This window comes from Hyposmocoma kahamanoa, unplaced genomic scaffold (genome assembly GCF_003589595.1).
Source record: "Hyposmocoma kahamanoa isolate Upper Pololo Valley unplaced genomic scaffold, ASM358959v1 224, whole genome shotgun sequence".
Taxonomy (NCBI): domain Eukaryota; kingdom Metazoa; phylum Arthropoda; class Insecta; order Lepidoptera; family Cosmopterigidae; genus Hyposmocoma; species Hyposmocoma kahamanoa.
This window is the reverse complement of record NW_020653743.1, coordinates 11,620,066-11,633,968: the sequence shown is the minus strand read 5'-3', so window position 1 is coordinate 11,633,968 and position 13,903 is coordinate 11,620,066. Positions and strand designations below refer to the sequence as shown.

The following is a 13,903-nucleotide window of genomic DNA, read 5'->3' as shown; positions in this document are numbered from 1 at the left end:
AGTGTAATCCTAAAATATTAGCTTTAGGAAACTCGTAGTTTTGATAATAAAAATTATTGAAATATTCGAAAATATATGATAGGAAACAGGTTTTATAGGTTAGGAAAGCACAGCGTTTGGTTGTTGCAGTATTTTTTTTGAAATAACGCAAAAAAATAAACATTTTCGTAAAAAAAAATGAACGAAAAACCGCGCGCGCGGCGTTTCGTTCATTTTTTTTACGAAAATGTTTATTTTTTTGCGTTATTTCAAAAATTTTCCGCAGTAATGAATTAAACAGCACAAATTAATACGTAATTGTAAATTTAACATAGAAATTTACTATAATTAGTATGTAAGCTTTTATTTTTGAACAATTATTTTTTGTTGCAAAAAAATAACGAAACGCGTAAAGAACGCCATGTTGTTTGTTGTTGTTTACTGTTTGATGTATGCATCAATTAGGATTTTGCGTTTTTGCCTGGTTTTAGGTTTAAATTTAGTTTTTCATATAACACAGGAAGTGGGGTTGGGGGTGGGTTTTTCCCGCTTGGGGTTCGGGGGGAGGGGTATACCCCGCTCTTTGGTGCGAAAACATGATTTTTTGAGGTTATTTTTTTCGAATTTTCAAAAATTAATATCTCGAAAACTATTAACTTCCTAACTTTGAAACTTTGCACGAAGGGTTCCCTCCCCTCCCCCCTTCCCCCACCCCCCTCCCACCCCTCAAATCGTGCGATGGTAATGTACAGTCCTTCCAAAGAATAACTAAAGTTACCAATCATTAAGTTAGAAGGATAGAGGTTAATTTATTATTCATTAATGCATTTGCATAATAAATGCCAAAGTTTTTGATTTTTTTTCAAAAATTAAAAAGAACCGGTTCCTTTTAGGAACAAAAAAAACGAAACTTCATGTCCAGTTGACGAAACAATCGAAAGTGTTCGTGAACTGAAAATAAGCTACATACAGTGTTTTAACGAGAAAAAATGTGACTAAACTTGATTGAAATGTCTAGGATGCCTACGTATGAGATGATATAGATGTTTATCTACATCATCTCATACGTAGATTCAAGAGAATGTAGATGTTTATCTGTTCCCACGGACATTTATTTATCAATGGGAAGTGAACAAAAGTGGATCTTAAGTAGCTCAGTACAATGTTTAATTTTTCGTAACCCCTAAAGTGTTACAAATGTGTTTAAAATTTAATAATATGATACATACATTTTTCCCCTTCTCTAAATTTGTCTATTGTTGCATGTTAGTGTAGCTTCAATCTCGCATACATAAAATAATTGAAAATAAATACGTATTTTCTTACATTAGGCATGATTTTAAATATTTGAAAAACTCATAATTCGTTGATCACAACTAATTATTTTAATTATTAGAAATTGATGGCATTAAGAATCGAAAATAAAGAGATTATAGTAAAAACACAAGTTTAACACTTACCTTTCTTCCTCTTTCGGTAATGAAAAAAATGATAATCTATTGTCTGGTTTCTTACTTGTACACCCATCTACTGAACAATAATGACGCGATTTCGACATTGTAACGATTTTTTACGAAACGTGCCGTACGACCACTCAGATGTGCGTGTAACACTCACTCCACAAATTAGAAAGATATCTTCTCTCTCAGCGCTTGCGCCGACGTCGGCGCCAGTGTTGCCAGACTTTTCGAAGTTAATTGTGTTAAGTATTGCGACTATCGGCATTCGCCTAAGCCATAAAATTCCTAAAAATCAAGGAAAACAATATTATAATTCTACTTGCTGCCGGAGATTGGGGAATATGAACTCTCTTATTCCGCCAATTTCCCACACGTAGAACTGATCAAACCCCCAAATGAGTTGTTTTACAACTCCATTCCCCACAAAATCCCCGATCTAGTTTGTAATTCCCCAGATATTTTATTAAGTAGCCAAAAATCGCCTTTTCCTATTTCAAACATAGCCTAAATATCGCCGAATTGCCGATCACTTTTTAGTCGCCACACGACCCCTCGAATTAGCCTAAAAGGCGAAAAATCGCCTAATCTGGCACCACTGGTCAGCACTCAACGGTAGTGTGACCATCAGGAAAATAGAGTAGTAGAGGAGAATAGATCTGCCCTACACTGGCTGAAAATCTGCCAGAATCTGTCTGAGAATATACCCGTCATATTTATGTCTCCATTTAGAATGGCAAACAAAAACGTATTATAAAGAACTCTTTAATCAACTTAAACCATAACATACTTATTGTGTCTCAAATTATGGTTGGACTATGGTTGGACTAAAATTTATTGATTCAAAATAAATTAGAAATAGATATCAATGTTATGCGTCTACAGTCGTGCGGAACCAAATGCGCTACGATTTTATACAAGGATTGTAAAATAAATGAAAGACATGTCTGATTTCAAGCACTGGAAATACGACCCTAATGGCAGGTACTTGAGTATGATTTCGAGTGCTTTAAACCATACTCAAATCCTGACTTGAGCATTGAGTAGAGTTCTAGAATACGACCTTGAGACTGAAACTGCAATTCATAATTTTTAATATTAAGTACCTATAATATAGTGCGACAATGTATACAATCGATGATTCAGCCAACGTCAAGATTATGGAAGACACGCGTTTATTACTCGGCATTTGACCGGTGAATTTCAATGGCAAATCAACAAGAACGCCACTAAACTTCATTAATATTTTAGTTTCATTTTCGAAAAATGAATAGGTAACAGTTTTGTTTACGTATTTTTTGTTTCACATAGAGGTGAGCGATAAATAACGTCACGATGAAAAAAATCACAGTGATCAGTCGTTAAATAGTATCATTGTGACTATTTAGAAGGAACGACAGACGTTCCAAATTAATCACACAGAACTTCCACTAATGACATACGACGTATTTTACAAACGAAATCATGATCTCCGTGCTGTAGAGACTCGCGACTGCGCTATTCATTGTAGTTTTCTTTTATTTTTAAATTCTAATTATTAATCAAGAAATAATTAGATATTGTAAAAACAAATAAAATAATACTACAAATTTGATCCAAAATAATGAACTTATTAACGAATAATGCGACAGTCTTATGCCTGTGAAACTGTGAAGGTCATTGCGGATCAACTTTTCAAATGGAATTTAATGTTACTTTAAAGTGAGTAATAAATTACTAATAATTTAAATTATTCTATTTATATCGACTATCAGAAAGTTGTCGCTTGCCAAAACCGTACATTGTGATGTAAATGGCAACCGTGACAAAATCACGGTGATTTGTCAGTGTGATTTTTTTGTATCTGGACTGGAACGATAGTCACGGTGATAGAAATGGAATGCTTTTCCACATCTTTAGTTTCACGTAATATTAGGCAAAAAATGGCGGGTATTTGAAGTGAAAGGACGTTAAAAGATTTTAAATTTTCACTTAAGACTGTCATATCCTTGATTGAAAATTTTAAATCTTTTACATTATGGAAAAGTGAAAGAAATATAAAAAGCAAATGGTATGGAAGCATACAAGAAGAAATATCTAACAGACCGTGTTCAAAATTCAACGTCTTTTATTGGCAAGTGAATTATGTGAAAATGAATTAATGACTCCCACCGCTTAAAATACTATTTAAAAAACACAAAGTTCTTTTCGCCATTCTACGTTAAAAACATAATAGAAAATACTTACTGAGGATCCTGAAAACTAAATAAAGACCTAGCTCAAAAACTTGTATCCAAGCCAAAAATTGTACTAAAAAAAATGACAGAATAATTTTTGTAAGTTGCTGATGGAAAACTTGAGATGGAAAAAAATAAAGAAAGCGAATGGTTATCATCCCTAAAGCGTTTATCATATATTTATTTGGGTAGGCAAAGGTTCTACTATAATAATATAGCCTCTTCATATATCTTTTCTTTGTTTTGAAGGAAAAGGCGACAAACGCCATGATGCATAGTAATATGAAGTATGTTTTACCACAGATTAAAAAGAAATCGTGTGCCTTACTTATTTTTTCCATCCTCTAAGGCCTTACGAGTCAATTAAGGGCATTATCTTTTGTAGGAATTTGGTAGAATCTATTTTTTCTTCCAATGTTATCATTGTTATCTAGAGCGTGAGGTTACCAACTCGGCTGTCAGATTTATTCTAAGCAGAGTTTGTGCTATTCGAATAGACACGAGTAAATCAGTGATGCGAGACGAGTACACTCTTTCTCTCTTTCGATCATGATTTCTTGGCCCCACAGGGAATTCTCTAGTTTGAAATTAGGTTATTAGCGTGGTTGTGTGTTGTAGTCTGTGGTTGTGTGGCATTTTGACCCAATAAGTTGTATTATTATTCCTTACTAATATTATGATTATTGCATTAGTATTATTGATGGTTATTAAATTAGTTTACTTACTACGGCAATAAAAAAATATTACCTGGGTTAGGTACCGATCATAAAAAGTAGGTAGGTACGTACAATAACCACAAAATAGAATGGTAGAATACAGAAAGAATTCGAAAGCCCTTTGCTTGAATCTCGCTTACATAGGTAACTAAATATCAAATAAGTGAAAATAAGTACTTACGTATTTTCTTACATTAGGCATGAATCATGCCTAATGTAGCAAAAGCTCTTAAGTAATTCTTTGGCCACAACTTATTAACTTAAATTCTTAGGAATTGATTGTTACGTACGTACAAGGAATCGAAAATAATGAAAAAAAAAACAAGATAAAACACTTACCTTTCTTTCTCTTTCGGTAATGAAAAAAATGATAATTTATTGTTAGTTTTCTTACTTTTACACCCATCCACTGAACAATAATTACGCGACATTACGACGATTGTTCTTAAGAAACGTGCCGTAAGGCCATTCAGATGTGCGTGTAACACCCTCTAGGCGCTTGCACTGCCGTCGATACATTATGCGGCGCGCGGCAGACACTTATCGCGTAACCTCGAGCGAGTGACGAGGCGCCTTGCTAGACTATGGTCGGGTCAATGACCTTTTTGTTTACATTTCCTGTACAGTCGAAACAAGCTGTAAAGCCTAATTTACATTACAAAATTAATGTCATAAAATTAACCTTATGATATTAATTTCGTGTATAACGTCACGTGTAAACATCTAATTTTATAATGCATGCGTAACTTTATAAAATTAAATAGTTTCGAGAATAGTTTGGCAAAATTGTTTAGTAAAAAAGTGACATGTAACGGATTTTATTATGTAATTGCAATGCGAGACTGGTGTAATAAAGCTATCTGGGTCTTCTTTTCCTAATTCAGAGATTAACTGTGATGGCTCAATAGATTTTCTTGATAACCATTCGTGAATCTACCAACGTCTTCGTCTTCGAGACTTTTTTTATTTTATACATTAACATACCTACATATATGTAACAACACTACGCATTGCAAAAAATTATTTTTAAAATTATTAATAAAATTATTAATTATGATACTAAAGAAGTCTAAAAATGACACTATTTATCAGAAGTCAATGCTATTTATACTTATTTGTGTATTGGACATTGGTTTCGTGAAATCAATTCCAACATGCATGAAACAAGTTTCATTAAATTCGGCATAATAGAGAAATTATTGAAAATAGTATGTATTTTCTTGCATTATGTATGATTTTAAATATTTAAAGATGGACTGAGAGAGAGAGAGAAACTCGAAGCCGAGAATATGCAGAGATAATATCACGATTGAACACGCCTGTCCAAAACAGTTGCAGTGCCACTCAAAGCTTTAAATCGCAAAGATCTTAGGGGCACTGCCACTGTGCCCGACACCCTGAGACATAAGTTGACAAGTACCATGTGCCTGTAATTTCACAAGCACCCTTGCCCTTCAAAACCGGAACACAGTAATGCTGACATTACTGCTTGGCGACAGAAGTTGGTATTGTGGCAATACCTGGACGAACTCTTTCACAAGGAGCTCTACTGTGACTAAATCATAAGACACACTGATAGATGCACGTTCTCATACAGAATCAAACCCAAATTAATAAATTAATTATACATATAGGAGTATAACTCTTAAGCTGTTATGATTATTTAAATTTTCTAATAATAAGAAAAATCGGTTTTGTTTTCCTTGATAGTGTCCGAAAGATCCTTGTTGCAATGAAATTACAAAACACTGCCGAAAAAGCATAGCTCACCTGTTGTTTTTAAAATATAATTTTCATAAAAATCGAGATCAATTAAGCTAAATTGATTGTTTTCGCTACAACCCTGGTACGAATTAACAGTATAATGTACTGTGCCCACATTTATGAATATTTACTAAACGTTAAATATTTCAAAACCAATTATACTTCGTGTTGTGTTCAAAAATATATAATCATGACACCATTGTAAAGAAAGTTACAATCAGTGAAAAGTATACACTCTTGGTGTTTTTTACATATTGTGTCCATGAAATTTTAATAAATATACTTGCAATGCATTTTCACTAAAATATTTTATAATAATTATTTAACCACTATTAAAACTACGGAATGTGTTAGATTATAGTCATAATGGTCCCGTTGTGGCCTATGCCCGCCAACTGCCGCCTTGACAGTGTACCCTGGGTGGCAAAACGGGGGCTTTGTCACCCATTAGATAAGGGTTCACGTGCTGGTTGGTGTGTCAAGTACCTATTCCCGGCACTAACGATGGAGAGGGGACGGTAAAGTCTCCCAAGGTGGGTCCGCAAAGTCAAAGTATCATTTATTCCATAGGTAAAATAAATTTACACTCGGAAACGTTACATTTAAGCTACAGCTCACTCACTACGCTGACTTCCTTGAGAAGAACGTGCAAGGAACTCTAAAGATTGCTCTTTTCAAATAAATGCAGTCGCGGACAACCGCATGCGGGGGATCGTGTGTCGTAAACCAAGTGGCCACAGTCCCGCCCCATGCGGGGTGTGGGAATACCCGGTGGTTTTTAATGAGTAGTAGTCTCACAGAACGTCCGTCATAGATACCACCGTGTCACCGGGAGGCGCGGTGGTATTCATGACGGATTTGCCCCCGGAAAAAAGGTGTCTGCTCTCAGTAAGTCAAGGATATGCCTTTTTGCACCCGTCATGATTATGAACTATTTCATCCTTTGATTCATTTCATCATCTCGTTGTGTATCTATCTGCATAATTCGTTATAAATTTGTTAGCAAGTCTCAAAAGACTTCGACATATACGCAGCTTAGAAGTAACAAACTACAGTGAACGTGATTACCTGAAGCATGAGGCACTTCTTGTGTAGCTTCGACGGCTCGATCACGATGTCGAGGCCCTTCATCGATGTTGCTATCAGTGATGTCATCATCGCTGTTCAGCTCTGCGTCTTCTGCATGGAGAAAATATAATTAGATTGTCGAAACACAACCACGTTTCGGTCTCTTTACAGGTCTCATAATCATGCCTGACTGTCGTAAATATAGGCACGCGATTTAGACCCGAAAAAATAGTTTCACTTCCTTGAAACTTCAATACCTCTTACGTAAGTTGTTATAAGTCAAAATACCATTTTTTGACAAAAAAATGGTATAACGCTAAAATATGTATATACATATATTTAAATATATCCTTTTTATGTGTATTATAGATTCCATGTTTAAAAGTAAAGCAATCACTTAGCGTTAATGATACTTTCAAACGTGGAACCTATAATATACATAATAATTGCAACTTTTGAAAGAAAACGGACCTCAACAGTTTGTTTATCGGTTTTTTCAATTTCCATGGAATCCCATCATCAAATTCTGACTTCTTGGTGACAATGGGAGTGTTACGAACTCGTTTGTACATTTTATACTTTTTTCTGGCAGTCATGGTGACTGTGATTTGTTGATTATACATGTATTGTGTCAAGTGAAAAGTCGACTTTTATTTGCGGACAATATTTATTTAATTTTTGATAGCAGAAACCTTGCTGAAACGAACCCGGATCAGCAACGTGGCTTCAGGGACCACCACGAGTGGACCAAAAACAAAAAAACCAGACCAGTTCAAACAAAAAAAGAATTTTCAAAATCGGTTAACAATTAACGGAGAAATCGGAAAACATATATACAGCCGAACGTATAACCTCCTCCTTTTCTTGGAAGTCGGTTTAAACTGATATATCCTTTAGGATATAAAGCAAATAATGGTATTTTATTTACAACTTACGTGGCAGGTATACATATCGCACTGTTAATACAATAGTGTATTAACTCAAAAATTGGACTTTTTCAGAATCGATGAAAAACGAATTACTTCCCGCAAAAAATCATTAAAATTTAAGTATATGTAATAGTTTATTATAGACACTTAAACAATTTCCCAAATATATTTAAATATAAAATGGAAAAAATAATTACATATTTTTTAATAAGCATTATTTTGGCCAAAACTAGCTCACATAAGGTGTGTCTCATTTTGAGTTAAGTAGATATCTTTTGATTGTTTCTAACAATATTCTGACGACGGTTTTTTTGACGTGTAATGAATCAAATTGTACGTTCAGTAATGATATAGTATTAAATTTCACAGCAGTGCGATATATTTAATCAAATATAAAATAAATCAACTTTAATAGCCTATTTAGTTTACATTAACTTCATTATGGTATGTACAATATCATTAAAAAAATTAGCTTCCACTCCATTCTGCCACAATATAAATTGAGCCTGAATAACATATTGAGAAATACGGAGTACTAAAAAAACCGACCTCGAAACTTCGTGGAATTACATCTATTTGCCAAGTTTTAGGAGTGGAATATTTTTTTCAAATTTAAATGGAACCACTGCTGCGGTACCTTCTTTCTAACAAAAAAGGTTCATCAAAATCTGTTCACAATTCGTGAGTTATCGCGTAACATACATAAAAAAAATTCAGTCGAATTAAGAACCTCCTCGTTTGTTTGAAGTCGGTTAAAATTTTTTTTTAATACAGTTGCTCAAAACGTGGTATTTTTCGTACTACAAATCGTGCCGAAAGTTGAATTTGTCGCACTAGTGCTTTTCACTTTTCCATTTTTTTTATTTACTGTTGTTTCAAGTCCTAGGGTCGTATTCCAGAACTCTACTCAATGCTCAAGTCAGGACTTGAGTATGATTTAAAACACTGAAAATCATATTCAAGTCCTTGCCATTAGGGTCGTATTTCCAGTGCTTGAAATCATACTCAAGTCTGCTCAAGTTCTGACTTGAGCATTGAGTAGAGTTCTGGAACACGACCCATAGACATAGAACTAAAGAGGTTGTATATTTATTTAATGTTCATGTGCTTTCTGACGTACCTAAGTCATTCGTCATTAAAACTTATATTTATTTACTTACAAACATCTTATTTGTTTGAATTGCATAGGTGTTTTATAAAACAACGAGTTACATTTAAAAATACGAAAATAGTTTCCATAAAGATGGCTGATTGAGTACTATAGGAGTATCAACAATGACCGGAGGTGAGTATTACGCGAGACCGCTGCGCGCCGCACCACTAAAGTAGTAATTTCAATGTGGCTGAATACTGGCAACAGTTGCCATTGTACTCTGAATTTTTATCAGACAAAGAAATAAAATGAGTTTTTTAAATACTGTTTTATTTTACTTTCAATGTAGTTTTTTCGCAAACGTATTAAAAAACATCGTTTGATACACGTGCGGATTTGTCATTTTCACTTGTAAAATTACAGTTTTGCCCTAAATCACATGTGTACTTGAAATTACTATAACTGCCTCGGTGGCCAAACGGTTACCATGCTCGTCTGTCACGCAGAGGTGCGGGTTCGATTCCCGGACCGGGAGAAATATTTAGTATGGCCTACTTTTATTTTTCTCGTGAGTTTGGGTGTAATTTTGTTGTTGTCTACGTGTGTGTCCATGGTACCCGCGACACAGGGTTTCTCTACTGCGGGGCTATGAGTGTGTGCGTTATATATTTATTTATGTACTCTTTACTTAATTCTTAATGACAAAAATACAATTATATAAAAGTTAAGTCTTCACGGTTTTGCCCCATGCCTCGTCCAAAACCGGGTACCTATACTTAAATTTCTGGTTCTCAACTCGTACAATTTTTACAGTTCTTATACAGCCGGATTTACATTAGTCTGTCGTGTCGTGACGCGTCAGAACGGTATCGGTTTTATGCATTTATTATAGTTAGATTTATATTAATGTGTCGCAAACAGACGTGACGGCTTGTGTTGTGTGTATGAAACCGATGCCGTTTTGACGCGTGTCACGACACGACACGTCAGACCAATATAAATCCAGCTTTTAAGACATTGCATACACGTATCGCTCCTTCGCGTATTTCAGAGCAATACAAGCACATCAGATATTTATTTTGGGATTTATTATGTTAGAATCTAATAAGCAACACTTTCTTCTCATATACTTTTTGCCTCATTCGCTTTTATTTTCATCACGCCGGATTGATTTGTTTTTCTTTTGTAATTCCTAGGCAAAAAACTAACTATGTAAATGAAAATAATTACAATTTAATACTATACCTATTTTTAACTGCCTCCGTGGCCGAACGGTTACCATGCCGGACTCCCACGCAGAGGTCCCAGGTTCGATTCCCGGGCCGAGAGAAATAGTTGTATGGCCTACAATTCTTTCTCTCGTGAGTTTGGGTGTAATTTGTGTCTATGTGTGTGTCCATGGCACCCGCGACACAGGGTTTCCCTAGTGCGGGGCTATGTTGAGTGTGTGCGTTATTTATTTATTATTATTTATTAAAGTTGTACGATTTTTTTGTCAAACTTGCTCAAGTTTTGAGTATTGAAATGTTTGCATAAGTTTCCAAAAAGGTACCCAGAAAGTGTTTCATTAGGTATAAAGTCTAGACCAGGGTTTCCCAAACTTATTTTGTCTACTTCCCACTTTGAGAATAAATTATTCTTTAGCGCCCCCATTTTTTCACCTACTTAAAAACCACTATAACTTCAAATTAAGTTAATTATTGTGAGCTATATTAGCGGAGATTAAACATTCATTCTAAACGAGACTTACTATAACCCGCAAGAGTTAACTTGAGACCTGGAGCGCAGTAGGTAGTATACAACGGCGCTCAGGTCTCAAGTTAACTCTTACGGGCTACACCTGCCAATGGGAATGATTATTGAAACGCAACTTTATAGTATTCAGACAGAGTATCTTTTATTCAAAATAAAACAAACAATCGATTCTAATATAAAAACTAATGCGAAGGATGAATCTGATGCTGTTTAATAAGTTTGTTGACATCAGGTTCCAATTTACTCAAGAACGGCTGTTCTGCAAGTCACCACGTTCGGCTACATTCTTGTCTTTCTTATCCAGATAAGAAAGACAAGAATGTAGCATATTGAGTTAAGAATGCACCCAGGTGCATTCTATTCAAATGATCTTGCAGTCTTGAAGGCTTTATTGTTTCATTTGAAAATGTTTTTAGATACAGAAGGCACAAAGGCGACGATGGGTTTGTGGGATTTTCAATGAATCCGAATTTAATATATTCCGCACAGTATTGGGGTCTCTCCTTTTTTACTTCCGACATTGTTTTGTTTTGAGAAATACGTAAATAAGTGTAAGTGTAAGTACTGCTTATCTATTACGCGAGAAACCGCAAATGAAAATAAAATAAATATTACGTAGTTTATATAGGATCGCATAAGCAGCACGCACCGACAGGAATAAGACAAACATGTTTAAACTCGTTTATCTCATTCGACGCTCAATCGTACTCAACAAGTATTCGAAGAATCAGCCGATTGATACAGGAATCCACAAATCGGGTTATTTAACAAAAACTTGTTAAAACATGATTGCCCGCGGTCTATTATCTACTAAAATTACCTATCTAGGAATACTAATAACTATTAAAATTCGAAACTGTGTTTGTTGCCTTTTTATTTGTTTGTTTGTATCTAGGTACTTCCATTTCGAAACGGAGCGACCGATTGATATGATTTTTATTGTTAATATTCAATAAAATAGGACAGATATATTAACTACACGGAGAGAAATATCGAACCGAGCAATCTCTTAATTAATATTAGTTGATGTTCACAAGTTGTAGTCGAGAGTCGAGAACTCAGTCGGTGTCTAAGAGTCTTCCTAGATGAAATTACAAATCTCCCCCTAAGCCTCTACACAACGGCCCCTTTTTTTCTGGGTCTCTTACCCCCTTTAGGCCTGTAGCGCCCACAAGGGGGCGTTATCGCCCACTTTGGGAAAGGCTGGTCTAGACAGTAGTTACGTCATACCGCAGCTTGCGCAGGGTTGTCGTTGGGGTGAGTGTCTACTATGTCGTGTTGATGTGGGTTTTCTCACAAGCTGTTTTATAGTATGTGCTGCAGTTGTGTAAGTACTATACAAAGAATACATTTAACAAATGTTTTTTTATGTTTAAACGTTATACTTAAACCGATTTCAAAAAAAGCAGGAGGGTCTCAATTCGACTGTATTTTTTTTTGTATGTTGGTTATTTGAGATCCGCTGTTGAAGATTCTTTTTTTTGTTGAAAAGAGTGTACCTTAGTACTGGTCCATTTAAATTTGAAGAGAATATTCCACCTCTAAGGGTGGCAAACTAGGAGGTGAATGACTTTGAGGTCGGTTTTTTTAGTACTCTGTACTGAGATTATAAACTTTAAATTACATTGGAGACAAATCAGTAGGTAAAACACACTTAACTAAAATATCCTGATGCCGGATCTGTTTGTGTATGGACAGAACGTGTACCTTTAATAGGCAAAAGTAGTGTTGGGATAGCTATCTTCTTCAGTGATTTCTTTCCGTACAAATGATTTTCAAAATGCGCACTGCAAATGTACGTGTTTTTCAATTGTTTGCAAGTTTTTCCAATTAAATCGGGTCTTCGACACGCTTCGATCCAAAGCTTGCATCTGAAAATAATAATGTTTCAAGTAAATTCTCATTGAGTATTTCTCTCGAAATGACGTAAGATTTATCGTTCTGTAGTTGAACGTGCAGTACGTGTAAACATTTGCATTATTTTTAACATAAAGTAAATTTCGATCAGTAGGTACCTACCTACCTACCTTTTTTTTTTACCTACCGACATGATGTAGTTTATTGGCTTACTCTTCGTTACGATATTATTTATTATACTAAATATTTTAACACTAATAATCCAGCATTGGGGTAATCTAGTAATATTTAGTTGGGTTTTTTGGACAACTTTGCAAAAGCTAGCAAAACGAGCACAGAGTAGTGCGGACACCGAGATATAAGAACCAGCTGGTAATTAGGTATATCAGGTGGTACTTAATACAGGTGCAAGGAGCTATTATTTTTTAATTTATGTAGTATTTCATTTGTGAGTAGGTATTTTTTGTGTTCCTAACCATGTAGTTCTTTTTATTCATATACCTACTTATAGAGTAAAACGACGTCTTTAGTGGTAATCAACTAATATTTTATAGTAACACTAATTTTAAAAATATGAATTTTCTACGAATATATAATATTTTCGGTTTATTATTTTTGTTACAGTACTATTTTTGTTTCTTTTAATGATGATGTATTGTATACCCGTTGACAATTTGTGCATTGAATGGAGATCTTCTCCTGTTCCCGTCAGAGACAATTACTTTCTTTGCCTGGTCTGATACGAACATTACTTTGTAGATTACCAGCCTACGCGCGTCAGGTTGTTACACAGGGTGGCCCATAGTTATAGAGTGGGGTAGCCCGAAAACAATCAAAACCAACATACACATTTCTTGTTAAATAGATGACGCGCGGATCGCCATTACCATATGCTATTTGCCTATCTCGTCGCCATAGATGGTATACGAAGAGGTATTGTGTTTAAAAAAATAAAGAAAACACATTTTTGCCAAATTGTACAACATGACATGATATCATGAGAGTGGAATATCGAAACGCAAGATCGTGCTTTTTTCACACAAATTTTGCATAGATAAGTAGTTGTCAA

The 13,903-nt window shown here is 34.9% G+C and overlaps 1 protein-coding gene across 1 annotated transcript in view; it reads right to left on the bottom strand.

The window, feature by feature from the left end:
• Positions 1–13,632, bottom strand: part of LOC113228177 — a 46,469-nt gene extending 32,837 nt beyond the window's left edge. Inside the window, exons 1-3 of the mRNA XM_026461406.1 lie at positions 13,498–13,632; positions 12,637–12,848; positions 7,201–7,311 (exon numbers count right to left, since the gene is read on the bottom strand). Coding sequence (XP_026317191.1) covers positions 7,201–7,311; positions 12,637–12,848; positions 13,498–13,583 — 409 coding nt within the window. The 5' untranslated portion in view covers positions 13,584–13,632. The remainder of the gene's footprint in view (positions 1–7,200; positions 7,312–12,636; positions 12,849–13,497) is intronic.
• Positions 13,633–13,903: the final 271 nt, after the last annotated feature.